Source organism: Cherax quadricarinatus, chromosome 4, assembly GCF_038502225.1.
Source record: "Cherax quadricarinatus isolate ZL_2023a chromosome 4, ASM3850222v1, whole genome shotgun sequence".
Classification (NCBI taxonomy): domain Eukaryota; kingdom Metazoa; phylum Arthropoda; class Malacostraca; order Decapoda; family Parastacidae; genus Cherax; species Cherax quadricarinatus.
The window spans coordinates 13,551,117-13,575,896 of record NC_091295.1 but is presented as its reverse complement, the minus strand read 5'-3'; the positions used below and the strand labels follow the sequence as shown (position 1 = coordinate 13,575,896).

The window sequence follows — 24,780 nt, the reverse complement described above, 5'->3', positions numbered from 1 at the left end:
GCTTGGAAGAAACTGTGGCCACAATGTGTAGAAGAAAGGGATTTTAAAGGGTTTGAGGCTAACCCCGAGAAGCGTATGCCAGTTGTGGAATCCATTGTGGCATTGGGGAAGTCCTTGGGGTTGGAGGTTAGTGGGGAGGATGTGGAAGAGTTGGTGGAGGAGGACAATGAAGAACTAACCACTGAAGAGCTGCAAGATCATCTTCAACAGCAAGAGGCCAGACCTGAAGAAACTACTTCAGAGGAGGAGAGAGAGAAATTGAGGAAATTGCCTACTTCAAAGATTAAGGAAATGTGTGCAAAGTGGGATGAACTGCAAACCTTTGCGGATGAAAATCACCCTGACACAGCTACTGCAAGCCATGTTGGCAACCTGTACAATGACAATGTTATGGCCCATTTTAGGAAAGTTTTAAAGGAACGGGAGGTACACAGCTCTATGGACAGATTTGTGTGACAGAAGCCCAGTGACTCTCAAGCTGGTCCTAGCAGCATTAAAAGAAGAAGGGAAGTAACCCCGGAAAAGGACTTGATACCTCAAGTCCTAATGGAAGGGGGTTCCCCTTCTAAACAATAACAACTTCCACACTCTCCCCTCCTCCCATCCCATCAATCATCACCAGATCTTCAATACAGGTAAGTGTCATGTATTCTATTCTTGGGAGAGTAGTAACAGTGCATGTCTTCTTCAGTTTGTGTGTATTAAAATTAATATTTCATGTGGTAAAAAAAATTTTTTTTCATACTTTGGGGTGCCAGGAACCGATTAATTTGATTTCCATTATTTCTTAAGGGGGGAAATTAATTCGCCTTACGATAATTTCGGCTTACGATGAGCTCTCAGGAACTGATTAATATCAAAAGGCAGGGGTCCACTGTACTTGACAGTTAAATAACGTAGAACGTAGCCATACAGATTGCAAAAAGGATTTGGGGGTTATGGTGAGCAGCAACCTTAAACCAAGACAGCAGTGCCTAAGCATACATAACAAAGCAAACAGATTACTGGGATTTATATCTAGAAGTGTAAGCAACAGAAGTCCAGCGGTTATTTTACAGCTTTATACATCATTAATAAGGCCTCAACTCGATTAGGCAGCTCAGTTCTGGTCTCCATATTACAGAATGGACATAAATTCCCTAGAAAACATCCAGCGTAGAATGACCAAATTAATACATAGCATTAGAAATCCTCCATATGAAGAACGACTGAAGACTCTTAAACTACATTCACTTGTAAGACAAAGAATGAGGGGGAGACATGATCAAAGTGTACAAGTGGAAGGTGGGTATTAACAAAGGGGATTTAAATAAGGTTTTAAAGATATCCCTTCAAGAAAGAACCCACAATAAAGGATTCAAATTAGTGGAGATATCATGTCTGAGGGCAATGTGTGGTGTGAATATAATGCAGAGAATTCGTAGTTTGGAAGTTAGGAGGAGGTGCGGGATTACCAAAACTATTGTCCAGAGGGCTGAGGAAGGGTTGTTGAGGTGGTTCGGACATGCAGAGAGAATGGAGCGAAACAGAATGACTTCAAGAGTGTATCAGTTTGTAGTGGAAGGAAGGCGGGGTAGGGATCGGCCTAGGAAAGGTTGGAGGGAGGGGGTAAAGGAGGTTTTGTGTGCGAGGGGCTAGGACTTCCAGCAGGCATGCGTGAGCATGTTTGATAGGAATGAATGGAGACAAATGGTTTTTAATACTTGACGTGCTGTTGGAGTGTGAGCAAAGTAACATTTATTTAGGGATTCAGGGAAACCGGCAGGCCGGACTAGAGTCCTGGAGATGGGAAGTACAATGTCTGCACTCTGAAGGAGGGGTGTTAATGTTGCAGTTTAAAAACTGTAGTGTAAAGCACCCTTCTGGCAAGACAGTGATGGAGTGAATGATGGTGAAAGTTTTTCTTTTTCGGGCCACCCTGCCTTGGTGGGAATCAGCCAGTGTGTTAATAATAAAATAATAATAATAATAATAATAATAGATTTCGAAAAGATGTAGGAAAGTATTGGTTTGGAAATAGGGTAGATGATGAGTGGAAGTCTGCCCAGTAGGGTTCTTGAAGCTAAAACGTTGGGTAGTTTCAAATTTAGGTTAGATAAGTACTTATGCATCATATGGGTATCTGAGGGACTGATTACCTCAAACTCCTCCTCTCCTCACACCTTTCTACTTTGTACTGGACTGATGAAGCCACTGTGTGGTGAAACGTTTCTTCAATAAAGATTCCCATATGATGCATAAGTGTCTCAAGTTTCAACTTGTCGTTTTCAAAACCATTCATCACAACTGTCAGACACTGTACCATCATGGGATCTTCATACAAAGAATTCTTCAAAACTTGTCCAACCTTTGGATGAAGACCTACTTCGACTAGCGGATGGTACCACTATGGCCCCGCCTCCTCCTGCTTTGCCTCACCTGACTACAGTATATAAGCCAAGTCTATGGCCCTTTGCTGTAGCAAATATTCCAGAGGTAAAGTTGCTAAACAATGGAGACCCCACACGCCTGCTGGGTGGCTGCCTCAACCTTACCTTCGGGACAAGACAACTCGCAGCAGGAGCCACATGGGAAACTCATCCTCACCCTGTCAGTGACCACTTTGCAGTGATCACCACCTTCACCATCAACAGGCCTCCCACAGTTGTGATGCCTCCTAGATGGGATGTAAAGAGGGCCAACTGGAAGGTGTTCCAGGATTATCTTCATGACTGGTGGTCCACATACACTATCTGAAAACTGTGATACAGCTGAACAGGAGCTAATCACTGTTCTCATCCAGGCAGCAGAGTGCGCAATTCCAAAGAAGTCCGCAGGACGCACTCACAAAAGAGACTGGTGGTTCTACAATGACGAGGTGCGGGAGCAGAACTACCGCATCAACTCTTTAGGAAGCTATGCAGGCATAACCCTACGGCAGAGAACAGGAATACTCAGAGCCATTGTGCAGCATGCCCGCAGAGTCTCTCTCAGAGTAAAAACTGAGAAATGACTGGAGTGGTGCTCAACATTCAGGCATCACACCACCTTATCTGAGATATGGGGCAAGCTCAACACAGCAACTGGTAAGAGCAAGCCGAGGCCTCCAGCACACCCGAACCCATCCCAGGAAGCTGAGAAACTAGTGGAGCTTTTCACTTCCGGGGGAGCCTCCACTCAGCTCCCACAGGACATCCGGAATATACAGACAGATCTTCTGCCACAACGCCAGTTAACGATACAAGCTGCATGTGAGTTGGAAGATGTGACTGATGAAGACCTCACGGACTTGGAACTCTGATGTGCCATTAAGAACACAGGTGACATTGCCCCGGGCACTGATGGTGTTACGTACTCCATGGTTGCACAGGCTGGGCAGAGTGGATGTGAGGCCATACTAGATGTCATAAACAAGTTGTGGAGGGCCAGGACACTCCCAGCAGCTTGGAAGGCTACCATTGTACCAATTCCAAAGCCCGAGGACCCAGGCAGTATGAGACCCCTATCACTGGCCAGCTGTTTAGCCAAGACTGCCAAGAGGATGGTGTTAAACCACCTCCTATGGAAACTTGGACCCCCCTCATCATCACATATTTGGCTTCACCAAAGGAGTGGGTACAGCAGAGTGCATAACCACCCTACTAAGCCAGATTGCTGAAGAAGCCTACTGTGTAGGCGAAACGTTTCACAATAAAGATACCTAACTGTTGCATATGTGTCTTACCTAACAACATTGCTGATAGTAACAAAAAACCTAGTATCATCTACCTTGACCTTGAGAAGGCATCTGAGCTAGCCAGCCCCACAGCAATTCTAGCAATACTAGCTCGGAAGGGAATCAAAGGACGCCTCCTGGCCTGGATAGAGTCCTACCTTAGGGACAGGCAGGTCTGTGTCAGCTTTCAGGAACACTACTCTTCCTTCAAAACCCTGGAAAATGGCACGCCACAAGGAGGTGTGCTCAGTCCTACCCTGTTTAACGTCCTTGTACAGGAACTTGTGAGCCTTCCCTTTCATAGTGGTATGCAGCTCCTCAGCTATGCTGATGATCTTGCCCTTGTAGTGAATGGGAAAGGCAATTTGGAGCAACAGACCCAGAAAACTTTGGACCTAATTACACAAGTCTTGCAAGGAACTAGGCCGAGAAATCTCTTGCAATGATGTTCAAGGGACCAGATCCTGTGAATAGATTACGTATTCAGGATATAGAACTTGAGTGGACAGACTCCTACCTATACTTGGGTATCTACATTGATAAAAAGCTGACCTTTCAGAAACACGCCGAGTATGTCAGGTCCCATGCTCTACTCAGACTCGATGCCATGAGAGCCATGACGAGGCACCGTGCAGGGGCGAGCAAAGATGTACTTTGCTTGTACGTACTATATATAAGCTATACGCTCGCTCATTGACTATGGTGCACCGGCGTTAGCTCATTTCTTCCCGCAGAGCAGGCAAAGGGTGGAGGTCGTACAAAACCAGGCGATAAGAACTATGCTTGGGGCTCCCATCTGGACCAACACAGTATGTCTCAGATCTGAGGCCCGGCTTCCTTCCCTGGCTGACAGAGTAAGATACATAAACACCTGCAAAGTAGCCATGATTCTGCACCAGCAGAAAGGTACCCCACTAAGGAGACGGATATTGACACCCATGACACAAGATCCAACTCTCTTCACGGACTACTCCTGGATTCGTTTGTTTTGTGCTGCTGGGCAGAAGCTGCTGCCTATACAACTACCCCTTGAGAAAAGTTGTGACCTTCCTGTTGCTGGGTATCATCCTGCACCTCCCTGGCGCCCAGATCCAGCCGATGTTTGCGTCATGCAACTACCCATTTCTAAGCGTCTCTGCAGTCAAGACACCCTCAGCAATCATGCTGAGACAAGCATGGCACTGGCAGCGGGAGGCACATGTGCAGTGTATTTCACAGATGGTTCTGTCGACCCTGACAGGAAGAGAGCAGCAGCTGGACTGTGTCACACTGGTCACACACAAGGCTGGTGACTCTGACCACTGCGCAATCCTTCAAGCTGAGCTGGTGGCGATTCAGCAGGCATTGTCACATGCCCTACGACATCGACTCTGACCTGTCATACATGTTGATTCCACCTCTCCAATCAATGCCCTCTCCCATCCTCAACCACAGGACAATGTTCACCTCATCACATCGATCCTGAGCATAATGACAGCCTTAGAAGTTCAGGATAACAGATTGACATTGAACTGGATCCTCAGCCATGCTGGCATCCGGGGAAATGAGGCGGCAGATGATGCAGCCAAGGCAGCCACAGACTATCCACATGTTGGGATTACTGTCCCCATCAGCCTACGACAGACCAAACTGGTGGCTGCCAGAGCCATGAAACTTATGAGGGAGGTCTTAGGTGATACCCCATCTCAACAGTGGTACCGAGCAGCGGCTCAGGGAGAACCCCCTCCATATGATAGGAGCTGGTCCAGAGCGCAGTGTACCGCCATCCATCGGCTTCGTTTGGGCTTTCCCACAGCCAAGATGATGGTAGACAAGGCTGAGGAGATGTGCCAGTACTGCCAGCACGTTGTCCAGTGCCACCTAACACTCTTCTGGAGTGCGAAGTTACTGAGACACTCCGCAGGCAACTAGCCCTGATATCCCCTCCCGAAGAGAACCCAGAAATGACTGCGGCCACACTAGTGTACCATGGAGTCAACGAACCAGACAAACTGTTGCCTGTGATAACGACATATCCTCCTCCTCGCTAGTGTCCACAGTTAGGAGTACATGTGGTGTTGTCGCTTATGAGATGCACCAGATGAACTGACCAGAAGTGCTTGAGCAGCATATGTCGCATCATTGTAGAAGCCTTTCTCCCTTGGGAGCCAGAGACAGGTCATCGCAAGATTGAGACCCGTGCCAGGACTACGGTCTTGGCGAACATTACACATACATACACGTAGCTTTGCTGTACATTCTACAAGATTGAGGGAATGAACACATCAATTCCAGGCTGAGGGACTGATTACCTCAAACTCCTCCTCTCCTCACACCTTTCTACTTTGTATTGGACTGATGAAGCCACTGTGTGGCAAAACGTTTCCTCAATAAAGATTCCCATATGATGCATAAGTGTCTCAAGCTTCAACTTGTTGGTTTTCAAAACCATTCATCACAACTGTCAGACACTGCATCATCATGGGATCTTCTTACAAAGAATTCTTCAAAACTTGTCCAATCTTTGGATGAAGACCTACTTCGAATAGTGTATGGTACCACTATGACCCCGCCTCCTCCTGCTTCGCCTCGCCTGACTACAGTATATAAGCCACATCTATGGCCCTTTGCTGTACATTCTACAAGACTGATGGACTGAACACATCGACTCCAGGCTGAGGGACTGATTACCTCAAACTCCTCCTCTCCTTACGCCTTTCTACTCTGTATTGGACTGATGAAGCCACTGTGTGGCGAAACAGTTCCTCGTTAAAGATTCCCATATGATGCATAAGTGTCTCAAGCTTCGACCTGCCTAGTGTGGGCCAGCAGGCCTGTTGCAGTGTTCCTCCTTTCTTAAGAACATAAGAAAGGAGGAACACTGCAGCAGGCCTGTTGGCCCATACTAGGCAGGTCCTTCATAATCCTTCCCACTAACAAAATATTTGCCCAACCCAATTTTCAATGCTACCCAAGAAATAAGTTTTGATGATTCTATTTATTCATTATGCAAGTCTCACTCAAATCCAACCCCTCTCACTCGAGTATTTATCTAGCCGAAATTTGAAACTACCCAGCGTTTTAGCTTCAATAACCCTACTAGGCAGACTGTTCCACTCATCACTACCCTATTTCCAAACCAATACTTTCCTATATCCTTTCAAAATCTTAACTTATCTAATTTGAATCTATTATTGCGGGTTCATTCTTGAAGTGATATCCTCAAAACCTTATTTTATCCCCTTTGTTAATACCCATCTTCCACGTATACACTTCGATCATGTCTCCTCTCATTCTTCATCTTACAAGTGAATGTAGTTTAAGAGTCTTCAATCATTCTTCATACAGAAGATTTCTAATGCTATGTATTAATTTGGTCATTCTTCGCTGGATATTTTCTAGTGAATTTATATCCATTCTGTAATATGGAGACCAGAACTGAGCTGCGTAATCTAGGTGAGGCCTTACTAATGATGTATAAAGCTGTAAAATAACCGCTGGACTTCTGTTGCTTACACATCTTGATATAAATCCTAGTAATCTGTTTGCCTTATTACGTACGCTTAGGCACTGCTGTCTTGGTTTAAGGTTGCTGCTTATCATAACCCCCAAATCCTTTTCACAATCTGTATGGCTAAGTTCTACGTTATTTAACTTATAAGTGCTAGGGTTATGGACACTCCCGAGCTTCACAACTTTGCATTTATCTACAGTGAACTGCATCTGCCACTTTTCTGACCAAGAATTGAGTTTGTCCTAATCCTCCTGAAGTTGTTTGACATCTAAGTTTGAATCAATTATCCTACCTATCTTCGTTTCATCAGCGAATTTGCTCATATCACTAGTAATTCCCTCATCAAGGTCATTGACATATATTATAAACAACAATGGGCCTGAAACTGATCCCTGTGGTACGCCACTTGTTACAGATCCCCACTCGGATTTAACCCCATTGAGCATGCTCTCTGCTTTCTATTGGTGAGCCATGATTCGATCCATGAGAGCACTTTTCCCCCAATGCCACGAGCTGCCACTTTCTTTAACAGTCTCTGGTGCGGTACTCTATCAAAAGCCTTACTAAAATCTAAATAAACAATATCAAATTCTTTATCATGATCAACGGCATCAATACCACCTGGTGGTTCACACTTACACTCACTCACCCATTTGACCATAAACAGAAATATTAATCTCAATCTTAAAATAATGAATCCTATGATACTCCAATACTGAAACTTTGTACTGTGCCAAAACAAAAGCATTCACATTGCTAAACTCACAAACTAGTATTTAGTCACTTAGCCATAATACCAACTTACCTCATAATTTGTAATATTTTAAAATAAAGAATTAAACTAAGTCTGCCCGAAATGCCTAGCCATGCTAGGCGTTCTAGTGGTACACTCTGTAATCATTATTTAACATGTAAACCACACAACAACCAAATTCTGTAAATTCAACATTGTAATCTTTATAGAGAATAAACTCTGAATTTGAATTTGAATTTGAATTTGAATTTGAAAAAGCTTTACTGAAGAAGTATAATAAATTAGTTAGGCAGGAACGGTCCCTCATGAATCCATGCTGAGAATCATTAATCAAGCTGTGCTTATTGAGATGGATTCTTATATTATCAGCTATAATTGACTCTAGTAATTTTCCTACAATTAAGGTTAGACTTATTGGGCGGTAATTTGACAGTGACGACTTGTCCCCTGCTTTGAAAATAAGAATTACATTAGCCATCTTCCACATATCAGACACTACACCTGTTTGAAAAGAAATATTAAAAATATTAGTCAATGGTGAACAGTCACAAAGCAGACTGTTTTCACCGGTTGTTTAATATATTTATAGATGGGGTTGTAAGAGAAGTAAATGCGAACGGTCCCTCATGAATCCATGCTGAGAATCATTAATCAAGCTGTGCTTATTGAGATGGATTCTTATATTATCAGCTATAATTGACTCTAGTAATTTTCCTACAATTAAGGTTAGACTTATTGGGCGGTAATTTGACAGTGACGACTTGTCCCCTGCTTTGAAAATAAGAATTACATTAGCCATCTTCCACATATCAGACACTACACCTGTTTGAAAAGAAATATTAAAAATATTAGTCAATGGTTCACAAAGTTCCATTTTACACTCTTTAACCCTCTGACTGTTTTGGTCATATATATACGTCTTACGAGGTACCGTGTTCGACGTATATATACTCAAATTCTAGCAGCTTCAAGTCAAGCAGGAGAAAGCTGGTAGGCCCACATGTGAGAGAATAGGTCTGTGTGGTCAGTGTGCACCATATAAAAAAAACCCTGGAGCACGCAGTGCATAATGAGAAAAAAAAACTCCGACAGTTTTTTTTAATTAAAATGCCGACTTTGTGGTCTATTTCCGTATAGTATTTACGGTTGTATTCTCGTTTTCTTGGTCTCATTTGATAGAATGGAAAACATTTTATAGAAATAGAGGTGATTTTCACTGATTTTACTATAAAAAGAACCTGGAAGTGGAGCTCAAAGTAGGGGAAATGTTTGATTTTTGCAGATGTTCAAAAGTAAACAAATGATGTCATTGTCCAATAAATGTCCAACTAGTCATTCTAATATGCAGTCATGAATGGGTTGATGTTATTTACACAATTATTACAGTATTGCAGTAGTAAATCTATTTTTTGTTTGAATAAAAATTCAAAATAGAAAGCAAGGGTAATATCAGAGGGGCCTGGAGACATGACTGATGAACAAAGAAAATGTTATTTTGGAGCCAGGAATGTCTGCATTGTTCATTCTGGACCTTATTATGAAATTGTCATATTTTTTAATTTTCGTGAAATTGGCCAAATTGCAAATTTCTGACCACGTCATTGGGTAGTTGAAATCGGTAAATGGGCAGTTTCTTGTACTCAATCGATAGAAAAAATGGAGTTTTAAAGAAATAGCTATGAGTTTGGTCGACTGGAACAAAGGAATTAGCCGAAAATAGGGCTCAAAGTGGGCGAAATCGCAAGTTTGTATATATCGCCGAGGTCGCTAACTTCGCGAGAGCGTAATTCCGTCAGTTTTCCATCAAATTTCGTTCTTTTGGCGGAATTACAATCGAGAAAAGATTCTCTATCATTTCATAAGAAAAAAATAATTATTTTTTTTTAAATTTTGTGACACCAGGAGACACCTCAGGATTGGGGATTGCGACAGTCAAGGGGTTAAGAACCCTTGAAAAAAGTTCATCAGGGCCCGGGGATTTATTTTGATTTAACCAGTCTATCTGTTTGATAACCATTATGCTAGTGACTGTGATATTGCATAATTTATCATCTTCAGGCCCATTATAAAAATTAATTACTGGGATATTGTCAGTGTCTTCCTGAGTGAAAACCGAGAGAAAATAATTATTAAGAATAGAGCACATTTCATTCTCCTTGTCGGTAAGATGCCTAAAGTTATTTTTAAGGGGACCTATCTTATCTCTAACTTTTGTTCTATAAACCTGGAAAAAACATTTTGGGTTAATTTTCGAATCCCTAGCAACTTTAATTTCATAGTCCCGTTTAGCTTTTCTTATCCCCTTTTTAACATCCCTCTTAATGTCAATATACTGATTCATAAGATAACCCTCATCTCTTTTGACACGCCTATAAATTCCTTTTTTCTGTCCTAAAAGATATCTGTGCCTATTATTCATCCATTTGGGGTCATTTCTATTCAATCTAATTTCCTTATACGAGATAAATGTCATTTGGGCAGCATGTATTGTGTTAAGAAAGCTGCCATACTGATAGCTCTCTTTGTTACTCCAGTCCACAGATAAGTATTCTCAAAGCCCATTGTAATCAGCTAAGCAAAAATCTGGGACCGTTACTGAATTATCCCTACTATCATACTTCCATTCAATGCTAAAGGTAACTGATTTGTGATCGCTTGTGCCGACTTCCTCTGTAATTTCTAAATTATTAACAAGGGTTTCCTTGTTTGCCAAAACCAAGTCAAGCAGGTTATTTCCTCTTGTAGGCTCTGTCACAAACTGCCTCAAAAACAATCCTGAACTACTTTTAAGAAGTCTTTTGATTCTAAATTCCCAGTCAAGAAATTCCAATCAATATGACTAAAGTTAGTCTCCTAGAATTACTATGTTATCGTGCATTGTGGCCTTAACAATTTCCTCCCACAGTAGTCTCCCTTGGTCCCTATCTAAGTTTGGGGGATGGTATATTACACCTAAAATCAATTTTTCACGCCCCTCTGAAAATTCTATCCAAACAGACTTATGTGTTACTTCAGATTTAATACCCATTCTTATGCAACAGTTCAAGCGATCTCGAACATACAGTGCCACCCCACCCCCACCTACATGTGATTTCTGCCATAGAAGAGGTCCCAGTTGTCAATGAATGTTACCGCATTTTCCTTACAGTATTTGTCCAGCCGGGAGCAATGGGCTAGTAACCCCTTCTCCTGTATACAATTACTAAAAAAGAGAAGAAGAAAAACTTTATAAAACTGGGTTGCTTAAATGTGCGTGGATGTAGTGCGGATGACAAGAAACAGATGATTGCTGATGTTATGAATGAAAAGAAGTTGGATGTCCTGGCCCTAAGCGAAACAAAGCTGAAGGGGGTAGGAGAGTTTCAGTGGGGGGAAATAAATGGGATTAAATCTGGAGTATCTGAGAGAGTTAGAGCAAAGGAAGGGGTAGCAGTAATGTTAAATGATCAGTTATGGAAGGAGAAAAGAGAATATGAATGTGTAAATTCAAGAATTATGTGGATTAAAGTAAAGGTTGGATGCGAGAAGTGGGTCATAATAAGCGTGTATGCACCTGGAGAAGAGAGGAATGCAGAGGAGAGAGAGAGATTTTGGGAGATGTTAAGTGAATGTATAGGAGCCTTTGAACCAAGTGAGAGAGTAATTGTGGTAGGGGACTTGAATGCTAAAGTAGGAGAAACTTTTAGAGAGGGTGTGGTAGGTAAGTTTGGGGTGCCAGGTGTAAATGATAATGGGAGCCCTTTGATTGAACTTTGTATAGAAAGGGGTTTAGTTATAGGTAATACATATTTTAAGAAAAAGAGGATAAATAAGTATACACGATATGATGTAGGGCGAAATGACAGTAGTTTGTTGGATTATGTATTGGTAGATAAAAGACTGTTGAGTAGACTTCAGGATGTACATGTTTATAGAGGGGCCACAGATATATCAGATCACTTTCTAGTTGTAGCTACACTGAGAGTAAAAGGTAGATGGGATACAAGGAGAATAGAAGCATCAGGGAAGAGAGAGGTGAAGGTTTATAAACTAAAAGAGGAGGCAGTTAGGGTAAGATATAAACAGCTATTGGAGGATAGATGGGCTAATGAGAGCATAGGCAATGGGGTCGAAGAGGTATGGGGTAGGTTTAAAAATGTAGTGTTAGAGTGTTCAGCAGAAGTTTGTGGTTACAGGAAAGTGGGTGCAGGAGGGAAGAGGAGCGATTGGTGGAATGATGATGTAAAGAGAGTAGTAAGGGAGAAAAAGTTAGCATATGAGAAGTTTTTACAAAGTAGAAGTGATGCAAGGAGGGAAGAGTATATGGAGAAAAAGAGAGAAGTTAAGAGAGTGGTGAAGCAATGTAAAAAGAGAGCAAATGAGAGAGTGGGTGAGATGTTATCAACAAATTTTGTTGAAAATAAGAAAAAGTTTTGGAGTGAGATTAACAAGTTAAGAAAGCCTAGAGAACAAATGGATTTGTCAGTTAAAAATAGGAGAGGAGAGTTATTAAATGGAGAGTTAGAGGTATTGGGAAGATGGAAGGAATATTTTGAGGAATTGTTAAATGTTGATGAAGATAGGGAAGCTGTGATTTCGTGTATAGGGCAAGGAGGAATAACATCTTGTAGGAGTGAGGAAGAGCCAGTTGTGAGTGTGGGGGAAGTTCGTGAGGCAGTAGGTAAAATGAAAGGGGGTAAGGCAGCCGGGATTGATGGGATAAAGATAGAAATGTTAAAAGCAGGTGGGGATATAGTTTTGGAGTGGTTGGTGCAATTATTTAATAAATGTATGGAAGAAGGTAAGGTACCTAGGGATTGGCAGAGAGCATGCATAGTTCCTTTGTATAAAGGCAAAGGGGATAAAAGAGAGTGCAAAAATTATAGGGGGATAAGTCTGTTGAGTGTACCTGGTAAAGTGTATGGTAGAGTTATAATTGAAAGAATTAAGAGTAAGACGGAGAATAGGATAGCAGATGAACAAGGAGGCTTTAGGAAAGGTAGGGGGTGTGTGGACCAGGTGTTTACAGTGAAACATATAAGTGAACAGTATTTAGATAAGGCTAAAGAGGTCTTTGTGGCATTTATGGATTTGGAAAAGGCGTATGACAGGGTGGATAGGGGGGCAATGTGGCAGATGTTGCAAGTGTATGGTGTAGGAGGTAGGTTACTGAAAGCAGTGAAGAGTTTTTACGAGGATAGTGAGGCTCAAGTTAGAGTATGTAGGAAAGAGGGAAATTTTTTCCCAGTAAAAGTAGGCCTTAGACAAGGATGTGTGATGTCACCGTGGTTGTTTAATATATTTATAGATGGGGTTGTAAGAGAAGTAAATGCGAGGGTCTTGGCAAGAGGCGTGGAGTTAAAAGATAAAGAATCACACACAAAGTGGGAGTTGTCACAGCTGCTCTTTGCTGATGACACTGTGCTCTTGGGAGATTCTGAAGAGAAGTTGCAGAGATTGGTGGATGAATTTGGTAGGGTGTGCAAAAGAAGAAAATTAAAGGTGAATACAGGAAAGAGTAAGGTTATGAGGATAACAAAAAGATTAGGTGATGAAAGATTGAATATCAGATTGGAGGGAGAGAGTATGGAGGAGGTGAACGTATTCAGATATTTGGGAGTGGACGTGTCAGCAGATGGGTCTATGAAAGATGAGGTGAATCATAGAATTGATGAGGGAAAAAGAGTGAGTGGTGCACTTAGGAGTCTGTGGAGACAAAGAACTTTGTCCTTGGAGGCAAAGAGGGGAATGTATGAGAGTATAGTTTTACCAACGCTCTTATATGGGTGTGAAGCGTGGGTGATGAATGTTGCAGCGAGGAGAAGGCTGGAGGCAGTGGAGATGTCATGTCTGAGGGCAATGTGTGGTGTGAATATAATGCAGAGAATTCGTAGTTTGGAAGTTAGGAGGAGGTGCGGGATTACCAAAACTGTTGTCCAGAGGGCTGAGGAAGGGTTGTTGAGGTGGTTCGGACATGTAGAGAGAATGGAGCGAAACAGAATGACTTCAAGAGTGTATCAGTCTGTAGTGGAAGGAAGGCGGGGTAGGGGTCGGCCTAGGAAGGGTTGGAGGGAGGGGGTAAAGGAGGTTTTGTGTGCGAGGGGCTTGGACTTCCAGCAGGCATGCGTGAGCGTGTTTGATAGGAGTGAATGGAGACAAATGGTTTTTAATACTTGACGTGCTGTTGGAGTGTGAGCAAAGTAACATTTATGAAGGGATTCAGGGAAACCGGCAGGCCGGACTTGAGTCCTGGAGATGGGAAGTACAGTGCCTGCACTCTGAAGGAGGGGTGTTAATGTTGCAGTTTAAAAACTGTAGTGTAAAGCACCCTTCTGGCAAGACAGTGATGGAGTGAATGATGGTGAAAGTTTTTCTTTTTCGGGCCACCCTGCCTTGGTGGGAATCGGCCGGTGTGATAATAAAATAAAAAAATTTGTCCAGCCAGCAATTGACACCAATTGCCCTGGACAATCATTCGTTTCCAACTCCTCTCCTTGGCAAAATACCACATATGACAGGGTTCCCACCCTTCCTCCTAATTATCTCTATTGCTGACCTATACCTGCTAATCAGGTCCTCACTCCTACATCTTCCAACATCGTTGCCTCTGGCACTGAGACAGATAATAGGATTGCTCCCATTACCTCTCATGATGTCATCCAGACGGCTAACAATATCCTCCATCTCAGCCCCAGGAAAGCAAACCCTCTGTCTCCTACACCTGTCCTTCAAGCAGAATGCCCTATCCCTAACAACATTCTTACCTTCCCTGGTGTCGTTCGTTGTGACGTTCCCAGTAGTCGACTCACATTCGTCGGGTAGCACGGAGAATGCATTATATGTTTCCACAACAGTTTCCACTGCAGTCTCTTTCTTCTTCTTCATTTCTACCTTTTCATTCGTCTTTTTGATCGTCAACTTCGTTCCATGCTGTCCAGCCACTGTCCAGGCTCCCTTCTTGACCTGAGGGCTTGAAACAGGAGGACTACTACTAATCTTCTTGTTTTCCTCAGTCAATCGCTGTATCTCCATCTTCGCTACCCTCAATTCTTCCTTAAGCTGCTGGTAAAGTTGCTCGATGGAGGGCATCTTGGTTCAGTCCAAGGAGAATGGACTAATGTCCTCACTGAGCTATACACATCACCACTGAGCTAAGTACACGTCACCACTGTTAAGTACACGTCACCACTGAGCTAAGTACATGTCACCACTGAGCTAAGTACACGTCACCACTGAGCTAAGTACACGTCACCACTGAGCTAAGTACATGTTCTTATGTTCTTTCTTATGTTATGTACCCATGACACCAATCGTACCCAGCCCCTCCCATTCATATATTTGTTCAATCTCTTTTTAAAGCTACCCAAGGATTTATCGAAGCTAAAACCTTGGGTAGTTTCAAATTTAGGTTGGATAAATACACAAGTGAGAGGGGTTGGATTTGAGTGGGACTTGGATGCGAGTAAATAGAATTATTAAAGCTTATTATTTGGGTAGCGTTTATTCTGCTAGTGGGCTGGATTTGTGAAGGACCTACCAAGTATGGGCCAACAGGCCTGCTGCAGAGTTCCTCCTTTCTCATGCTCTTATGTCATGAATGGTTTTGAAAACCGAAAAGTTGAAGATCGAGACACTTATGCAAAATATGGGAATCATTATTAAGGAAACATTTTGCTGCACAGTGGCTTCATCAGTCCAAAACAAAGCAGAAAGTTGTAAGGAGAGGAGGAGTTTGATGTAATCAGTCCCTCAGCCTGAAGTTGATGTGCTCAGTCCATCAATCTTGTAGAATGTACAGCATAGGGCCGTAGATGTGGCTTATATACTGCAGTCAGGTGAGGCGAAGCACGAGGAGGCGGGGTCATAGTGGTAACAACCACTTGACGAAGTAGGTCTTCGTCCAAAGATTGGACAAGTTTTGAAGAATTCTTTGTATCAAGATCCCATGATGATGCATTGTCTGACAGTTAAGAACATACGAACGGAGGAACAGTGCAGAAGGCCTACTGGCCCATACAAGGGCCTCTACCCAAAGCTACCGAAGAATTACCTCCTGTACCCAATGACACCAATCAAATCCTGCACCTCCCACTCATACATTTGTCCAATCTCTTTTTAACCCTTTGAGGGTCACCAGGCCCTCTCAGAGACTTGTTCTCAGGGTTGCCAAAATTTAAAAAAAAAAAAAATAATTTTTTCTTATGAAAAGATAGAGAATCTTTTCCCGATCATAATGACATCAAAAGTATGAAATTTGGTGGAAAACTTACATAATTATGCTCTCGCGAAGTTAGCGGTCTCGGCGATGTTTACGCATCGGCGATTTTGCCCACTTTGAGCCCTATTTTCGGCCAATTCCAGTGTACTAGTTGACAAAAATCATAACTATTTCACTAGAACTCCCTTTTTTTCTATTGAATGAGTACAAGAAACCACCCATTTATCGATTTCAACTATCCAATAAAGTGGTCAGAATTTAGCAATTTTGCCAATTTCACACAAATTTCAAAAGATGCCATTTCCAATTAGGGTCCAGAATAAACAAGAAAGACATTCCTGGCACTAAAATAACATTTCCTCTGTTCGTTGGTCACATCCCCATGCCCCTCTTACATTTCTTTTGCTTTCCACTTTGAATTTTTATTCTTACAAAAAATAGAGGATTTACTGTTATGCAGACTACTGTATTAGTGTAGAAATGGTATAAATAATACCAGCGCACTTGTGAAAGAATATTAGATTCAACAGTTGACATGTATTGGACGTGTGGCATGATTTGTTTACTTTTGAACTCTGGCAAAAATCGAACATTTCTGCTACTTTGAGCTCAATTTCAAGGTACTTTTCATTGTAAAACCAGTCAAAATCATCGCAATTTCTGTAATATGTCTTCCATTCTATAAAATAAGACCAGGAAAACTAGAATACAACAATAAATACCATACAAAAATGCAGTGCAAAGTCGCTGTTTTAAACCAAAAACACGGTCAAAGTTTTTTTTCTCATTACGCACTGTGTGCTGCTGGATTTTTTTTTGTACTGCGCACACTGACCACATAGACCCATTCTTTCATATGCAGGCCTACCAGCTTTCTCTTGCTAGATTTGAGGGCGCTAGAATTTATGTGTACTAGTACGTCAAAAACCCTGGCACGTAAGCCATACTAGTACGGCCGAAACCCCCAAAGGGTTAAAGGACCCCAATTGAAATCAAGACTGACAGCCCTCAATCCCAAACTGACTTTTTTGAGTTATTCTGAGCTGCTAACCCTCCAGGTTAAAAAATCTAAAACAATCTTCTCTTATCTACTCCTTTCTTAGCTGTCCTTCCATAAGTGCAATTCTAATGATCCACAGAAACTGAAAACTTACACCCAACCTTCAGAGCACAAGCTCTGTACTGTACTTTGTAACTCTAAAACCCACACATAAGTCCGGCATTGCTGCTTAACTTTCTTTTAGGGTGGAAACTAACCTATTCAACCACCAATGGTGAAAACAAGTGCAGGATATACAGTGGTCCCCCGGTTCGCGAAGTCATCGGTAACCGATAAATCCGGTATCCGAAGCGTTATATTGCAAAAAATTTGCCCCGGTTCCCGTTACAAAACCCGGTACGCGATACGATTCGTACAAGACGTGCCCAGTGTTTATAAGCCAGCCAGTGTGCGCACATCTGAGGATACATTCGGTACATAACATATTATCCATATTATCACTGTTTCTGGTGCTTGTTTCTGCAAAATAAGTCACCATGGGCCCCAAGAAAGCTTCTAGTGCCAACCCTTCGAGACCAAGGGTGCTAATGACTATTGAAATGAAGAAAGAGATAATTGCAAAGTATGAAAGTGGAGTGCGTGTGTCGGACCTGGCCAAGTTGTATAGTAAATCCCAATCAACCATCTCTACTATAGTGAGCAGGAAAACGGCAATCAAGGAAGCTGTTCTTGCAAAAGGTGCAACTGTGATTACAAAACAGCGATCGCAAGTGTTAGAAAATGTTGAGAGACTGTTACTGGTGTGGATAAATGAAAAACAGATAGCTGGAGATAGCATCTCTCAAGCGGTCATTTGTGAAAAGGCTAGGCAGTTGCATGAGGATTTAATTAGAAAAATGCCTGCAACTAGTGGTGATGTGAGTGAATTTAAGGCCAGCAAAGGTTGGTTTGAAAGATTTAAGAATCGTAGTGGCATACATAGTGTGATTAGGCATGGTGAGGCTGCCAGTTCAGACCACAAAGCGGCTGAAAAATATGTGCATGAATTCAAGGAGTACATAGAGGCTGAAGGATTGAAACCTAGTGGCATTAAAAGATGAAGGAAAGTAACCCCAGAAAAGGACTTGCTACCTCAAGTAATAATGGAGGGGGATTCCCCTTCTAAACATTAAAAACTTCGACACTCTCCCCTCCTCCCATCCCATCAATCATCACCAGATCTTCATTAAAGGTAAGTGTCAATTATTCTATTGTGTTTATTCTATTGTTATTATTGTTATTGTAATTGTAATTATTCTATTCCATTAAACTTAATATTTCATGTGGTAAAAGTTTTTTTTTCATACTTTTGGGTGTCTTGCACAGATTAATTTGATTTCCATTATTTCATATGGGGAAAATTGATTCGCTTTCCGATAATTTTGCTTTACGATGAGCTCTCAGGAACGGATTAATAACATGAACCGGGGGTCCACTGTATACGTAATGTCAAGAGGAAGCTCTAAACCCATAGGGGTCAAACAGTGTCTTGGGAGTGGGAAGAAATCATGTTTGAGCTAAGAGAAGGACAAGTCCAGTTCCTTGGATAAGTGCCACTCACAGACATCTAGGAAAGTCCCTTGAAATATTCAGTTTTAGAGTAGCCCAAATCTGGATGGGCGAGAAAGTTGAAACATGTCAGAAAAATCAGATCACAAGATGCCCCTGAATGTCTTGGGTAGTAGAAAGTTCTTCATGCAAGAGAAGCACAGGGAATATATTTTTATTCATTTTCGTAAGTCATCACTTCACAATACAGTATATTATAACCTCATATACCAATGAGTCTCACAAAGCACAGCCACAAGCAAGTAGGTAACACCAATTTGAGCTTAAAAAAAAGATTCAATTAAGAGTGCTTTTGCAATATTGCATATAAAAATTTGCAAGTGTCTTTCCTATCTTAATGACTTTGTAACAATTTCTACATAAAGGTGGGTTAAGCACCAGTTGGGTCTACCCACAATGAAGACTTCTCTACACTGTGACTAAGGCCATACATGTGTAAACTTGAAATTGCAAGGACGCCAGTTCAATCCCCGGTACTCTTTATAGAATTTTTTACTTTCACAATATGGCGAGATTCTCACTTCATATTATAACACTATGTTTGCATGCAGGAATATATTTAAGATGCAATACAATCATTTTGGCATATAGAAGGGTAAAAAAATTTACACTAAACATAAATCATAAAATGGGACTTTTTTCCCCCTATAGGGGTAATACAGTGCTAGTTATGAAATCCATTCTTTCCTCAAGTATTAAACATATATAAATGCATATCACAGGTGTAGTGTAAATAATTTATTCTTAGTTACTTTACCATTAGACAATGTAAAAATGTTAACATATTAATACTGGGCTGCACAAACTGTCTTTTTTGCAAAGAGAGCATTGGTTATAAAGATACTAGAAGTATGACAATAAAAATATATAAATTCTTCAGAACCACAGTTCAGATTGGAATAAAATTTTGACTTTAGAAAGTAAGAAAATAATTAGTTATTAAAATTTGGAAACAAATTCCATAAGAATTCTAGCATATTTCAAACATACTGAGACTCATCAATATTGCAGTGCAAAAGTGAATATGAAATCCAGTCATAAGAGGCCTACTTACCCAGCAGATTGCAAATGCATATGAAGGTGATGAAGGTCGTGAGTGAAGCCTGGCAAGAACCTAAGAGCATAGAGCACTGAGTTCAGGAAGCAGGTATTACCCATATTGGCCAAAGGACACACTCCAGCCACGCGACCTCCACCATATCCATCACCCAATCCGCTGGATAAACTGCCCGATGACTGTGAGGAGCCTCCTGCTGTACGTCTTCCACTGCCTGTGGTCAAGTTTCTCCCCAAACTCATCTTTCGTAACATGGGTGGTGTCTGTCAACAGAAAAACTATTTTAATAAATAACTGAAGGATAATTATGCAACTTTTATAATTTTTAGTAACACAAAATATTGTTTTTTTATTTTATTTATAGGTTAAAACTAGTTACCAGATTTTAAATCAAACTGTTACCAGCTGAGGTGTAGGTCTCTTAAAACCTGGCTGCATTGAGGCAGAATTTACTTTTAGCACAATTTATAGTGATAAATTAGACACATGTGCAACTCTTGGGTATCTTTATTGAGGAAACGTTTCGCCACACAGTGGCTTCATCAGTCCATACAAAGGAGAATCTTGAAGAACAGGAGGAGAATGAGGTAATCAGTCCCTCAACCTTGAGTCGATGTGGTCAGTCCATCAATCTTGAATAGAATACGGCATACGTGCTGAGAAGGAGCTTATAAACCGTTGGCAGGAGAGGTGCAGCAGTCATAGATGGTGTAACATTTGTTCAATGTTGAAGTAGGTTGAAGCCACTGTGTGGTGAAACGTTTCCTCAATAAAGATACCCAAGAGTTGCACGTGTCTAATTTATCAACATGTCGGTTCTCTGAACCATTCATCTACAAACCTGTCAGACACTGCAACTTCTTGGGATCTTAATACTTGGGAATTCTTCGCTTGCCTAATTCTTGGGCACGACCTACTTCAACATTGAACAAATGTGACACCATCTATGACTGCTGCACCTCTCCTGCCAACAGTTTATAAGCTCCTTCTCAGCACGTATGCCGTATTCTATTCAAGATTGATGGACTGACCACATCGACTCAAGGTTGAGGGACTGATTACCTCATTCTCCTCCTGTTCTTCAAGATTCTCCTGTGTATGGACTGATGAAGCCACTGTGGCGAAACGTTTCCTCAATAAAGATACCCAAGAGTTGCACATGTGTCTAATTTATCAACATGTCGGTTCTCTGAACCATTCATCTACAAACAATTTATAGTATCTAATCATAAAATTAGTTTTTAAGAGTTTCTTCTTCTTTCTCTCTCTATCTCTCTATCTCTCTCTCTATCTCTCTATCTCTCTCTCTTCTATCTCTCTCTCTTCTATCTCTCTCTCTTCTATCTCTCTCTCTTCTATCTCTCTCTCTTCTATCTCTCTCTCTTCTATCTCTCTCTCTTCTATCTCTCTCTCTTCTATCTCTCTCTCTTCTATCTCTCTCTCTTCTATCTCTCTCTCTTCTATCTCTCTCTATCTCTCTATCTCTCTCTCTATCTCTCTCTCTCCTCTTCAAGGGGGGCTCCTTGGCGTGGTGAAGAGGCTCTTGGTCTGAGGAATTAGCCCTGTCGGTCTTCTTCCTCAGACCGAACCTAATTACCCCCCATTCTCCCCTCCCCTATCCCATCCTCCCCATCCTCCCCTTTTTCCATTCCTCCTCCTCCTCCTCACCCCTCCCTTTTGCCCTTCCTCTTTTTAGCCTTCGTGATTTCTCCCACAGGCGCGCTAGTTCCTAGGTAGGGGAAAGGACACCGGGGTCCATCCCATTCCGTTGAGGTTTCTTGGCGGTGGCGTAGTTTGCCGTGGAATCTGGATTGCCTAGGGATGTCCCGATCCCTCTCCGGTATCCCGGAGTAGCTTTGGGTGTCTTTTGGGCGACGGGTGTATCTCTGGAAGCCACCTTTCGGATTCCGGGGGTGGTGGCTGAAGGAGGTATGCTTTGTGGCGGATATCCGGCCGCCCTCTCTTTTGTCCACCGAGGTAGCTCGGCAGATGTGAGGTTGCTATCCCAGATTGCTGGTTTACTGGCATGAAGGGTAGGGTATGGCACGGGTTCCACGCTGCATCTGCGCTACTAGCGGTGTCGAGTCCTCTTGGGCGCGGAGGGAGATTTCTGGCCCTTTCATTCCTCCTAGGAACTATCCCTCCCCGGTCCCCCCTTTTTTTTTCTTTTTTTTGTTTTTATTTTCTTTTCTTCTTTCTTTTTTTTTCTTAAAAACAAAAAGAAAGAAGTAACCTAACCATGGCAGCCCTAGTCCATGAACCTAGTACCCCCGGGCCCCTTCTTGATACCGCACCCCGTTCTGACCCCGCCTCGTCTTTGGACCACTCTTCAGACATTCCTCATGCCTCTGTACCTATTGCCGGTGCTGTTTCCTCACCCGCTTCAGGTACTGAGGCCTCGACTGACTCCTTCGATTTATCAGACCTTCGCTCTCCTCTGACTATGCTTCCGGCCTCTCCCTCTACGGTGCGGCAATTTTCAAATCGCCGACCCGTTCCACGTCGGACCAACTCTGGTCCCACGCCTAAACGTCAACGACAATTACCTGCTGATGATACTTCTCCACCTTCACCTTCTCGTTCTTCTCAGAAACGATTGACACGTCCTTCACTACCTTTCCACGCTCAGTTTCAGACTGAACAGTGGACTAAATTCTTCACTTTACGACCAACTTCCTCTACTGCCTATCTTTCTGACCATAGTATTGGCAAGGCACTCCTACGCCATGTTGGTAAAGATATTTCTTTTCATGCTCTTAAGAGCGGTACGCGCATCATTACCGTACAGAATGCTACCCAGGCTCGTGAGCTCTCTCGTCTTTCCCATATAGATACTGTTCCTGTCACCCTTGAAAAACATCATTCCCTCAATTCTTGTAGTGGTACCGTTATTCTGCCCCATACCATAGTTCAACAAAATTTCCAGACATGTGGCACCGACATTCTCGAACAGCTGGAACTCCAAGATCTCCCAATCCTCAAGGTAGACACTTACGTTCTTCCTGCCCGTGGGCGGAGACGATACCCTAGCAATGTGGCTCGTTTAACTTTTGACAGCCGAGAACTCCCATCCTCCGTTTATATAGCAGGACATCGGTTACAAGTTCGAAAGGTGATCCCTACACCACAACAGTGTAGAAATTGCTGGCGATTTGGCCATCCAGCGAAATATTGCAGATCTATCGCCGAATGCCCAGTCTGTGGTGCCGATGACCATTCTAATACGTCTTGCAATCGATCTCCCTCTTGCCTTAACTGTCATGAGGCTCACCCTTCGTACTCTCGCCGTTGTCAGGTCTATTTAAACGAGCGGGAAATCCGTTACCTCAAAGAGACAGAAGGTCTCCCTTATGCCATGGCAGTTTCTCATCTCCGCCTCCAAGGGAGACTCCCACGTGTTTCTTATTCCCGTGTTTCAAAACGTCCCCCCACTTCTGGTATCCCATCTTCTACACCCACCTCTGTGGTTACCTCTCCCATAATCACTCCTGTATCTAATCCTTTTGCTGTCCTCGGCTCAGACGTCCCTACTTCAACGCCTCAGTCTAATCTCGCTTCTTCGAGTTCTCTCTTACAAGCCTCAGTATCGACGAGACCTCGTACGACACCTCTTCCCAATCGTCCCTCTACTTCTCAAAAGTCAAAAAAAGGTCCGGTAACACCTCCTACCCATCTTCCACCTCCTCATTTTACCCTCCCTGTCTCTGTCCCTAGTTCTTCCCCTCTCACTGGCTCGGTTACAAGTGCAGAGGTTCACCCTCCTCCTCGTAATGTACCTTCCTCCCCTGTTCCCTCCCAAGTTTCTTCCTCTTCTGCCACCTCCCAGGTTCCTGTCTCTTCTGTCCCCTGCCACGCTTCTCCAGTTCCCTCCACCCTTTCGCCCCCCTCTACCTTGGTACAGTCCAATACAGTTCCAATCTTTACTCATCCTCCCCCTACCATTCCCAATATTGTCTCCCATACGACATCTCTGAATTCCGAAACACTTGAAGCAATCTCTGCATATATTGCAGAGACCAAACCATCAATGGACACTGATCCACCTTCCGCTCTTTCTCTCTCCTCTGCTCCATCTGCGCAACTCCTTTCTTCACAGCGCACCGTTCCTTCGCTGCTTGAACATTTTCCACTGCCTCCGCATGTGGACTTTTCTAACCCTTCTAGTCCGTAGGAACCCTTACCTGCGGATTTCAAGTATCTTTATCATTGCCAATCATGGCCTTTTTACAGTGGAATATACGCGGCCTCAGGGGTAATCGGGGTGAGCTTCAGATGTTACTCTCCCAGTTTGCCCCTGTTGGTGTTTGCTTACAGGAACCAAAATTACACTCTGCTGTTATTTCTCACATCTCAGGCTATAATTTGTTGTATTCTTCAGATCCTTTTCCTGATGGGACCTTTAATGAAAGTGCCCTTCTTCTCCGCACTGATATTCCGTACCATCAACTATTTATTCATACTTCGCTGCATTACACAGCAGCCCGTATCCACTTACATAGGTGGTATACGCTCTGTTCTTTATATCTCTCTCCTTCTCGGGCATTATCTATTCCGGATTTTGCCTTCCTTGTTTCGTCATTACCGCCACCGATTCTGTTACTTGGTGATTTTAATGCCCACCATTTCCTCTGGGGAGGGTCTCACTGTGATTCCCGTGGAATTCAGTTAGAGGCTTTTCTTGCCACCCACCCCCTCCATGTTTTAAATACAGGTACTCACACCCATTTTGATCCTCGGACTCATACTCTCTCTTGCATCGATCTCTCAGTTTGCTCTTCCTCCGCCGCATTAGACTTTACTTGGTCTGTTCTCCCGGACTTACATGACAGTGATCATTTCCCAATCATTCTTTCTTCCCCTTCATATTCGCCACCTCTTCGCACCCCACGCTGGCAATTTAATCGGGCAAATTGGAACCTTTACTCACACCTGACTGTTTTTAAAGAGGTTCCTTCTTCGTCCTCCATCGATGAGCTT

The 24,780-nt window shown here is 42.7% G+C and overlaps 1 protein-coding gene across 9 annotated transcripts in view; it reads right to left on the bottom strand.

Annotated features, from left to right (window-relative positions):
• Positions 1 to 24,780, bottom strand: part of LOC128684403 (uncharacterized) — a 251,874-nt gene that overhangs the window by 193,267 nt on the left and 33,827 nt on the right. For all 9 annotated transcript variants that reach the window (XR_011393207.1, XM_070094513.1, XM_070094531.1 and 6 more), the window contains exon 3: positions 19,801 to 20,066. Coding sequence is in view for 8 of the 9 variants with exons in the window: in XM_070094513.1 (XP_069950614.1) it covers positions 19,801 to 20,066 (266 nt within the window). In the remaining variant the exon portion in view is untranslated. The remainder of the gene's footprint in view (positions 1 to 19,800; positions 20,067 to 24,780) is intronic.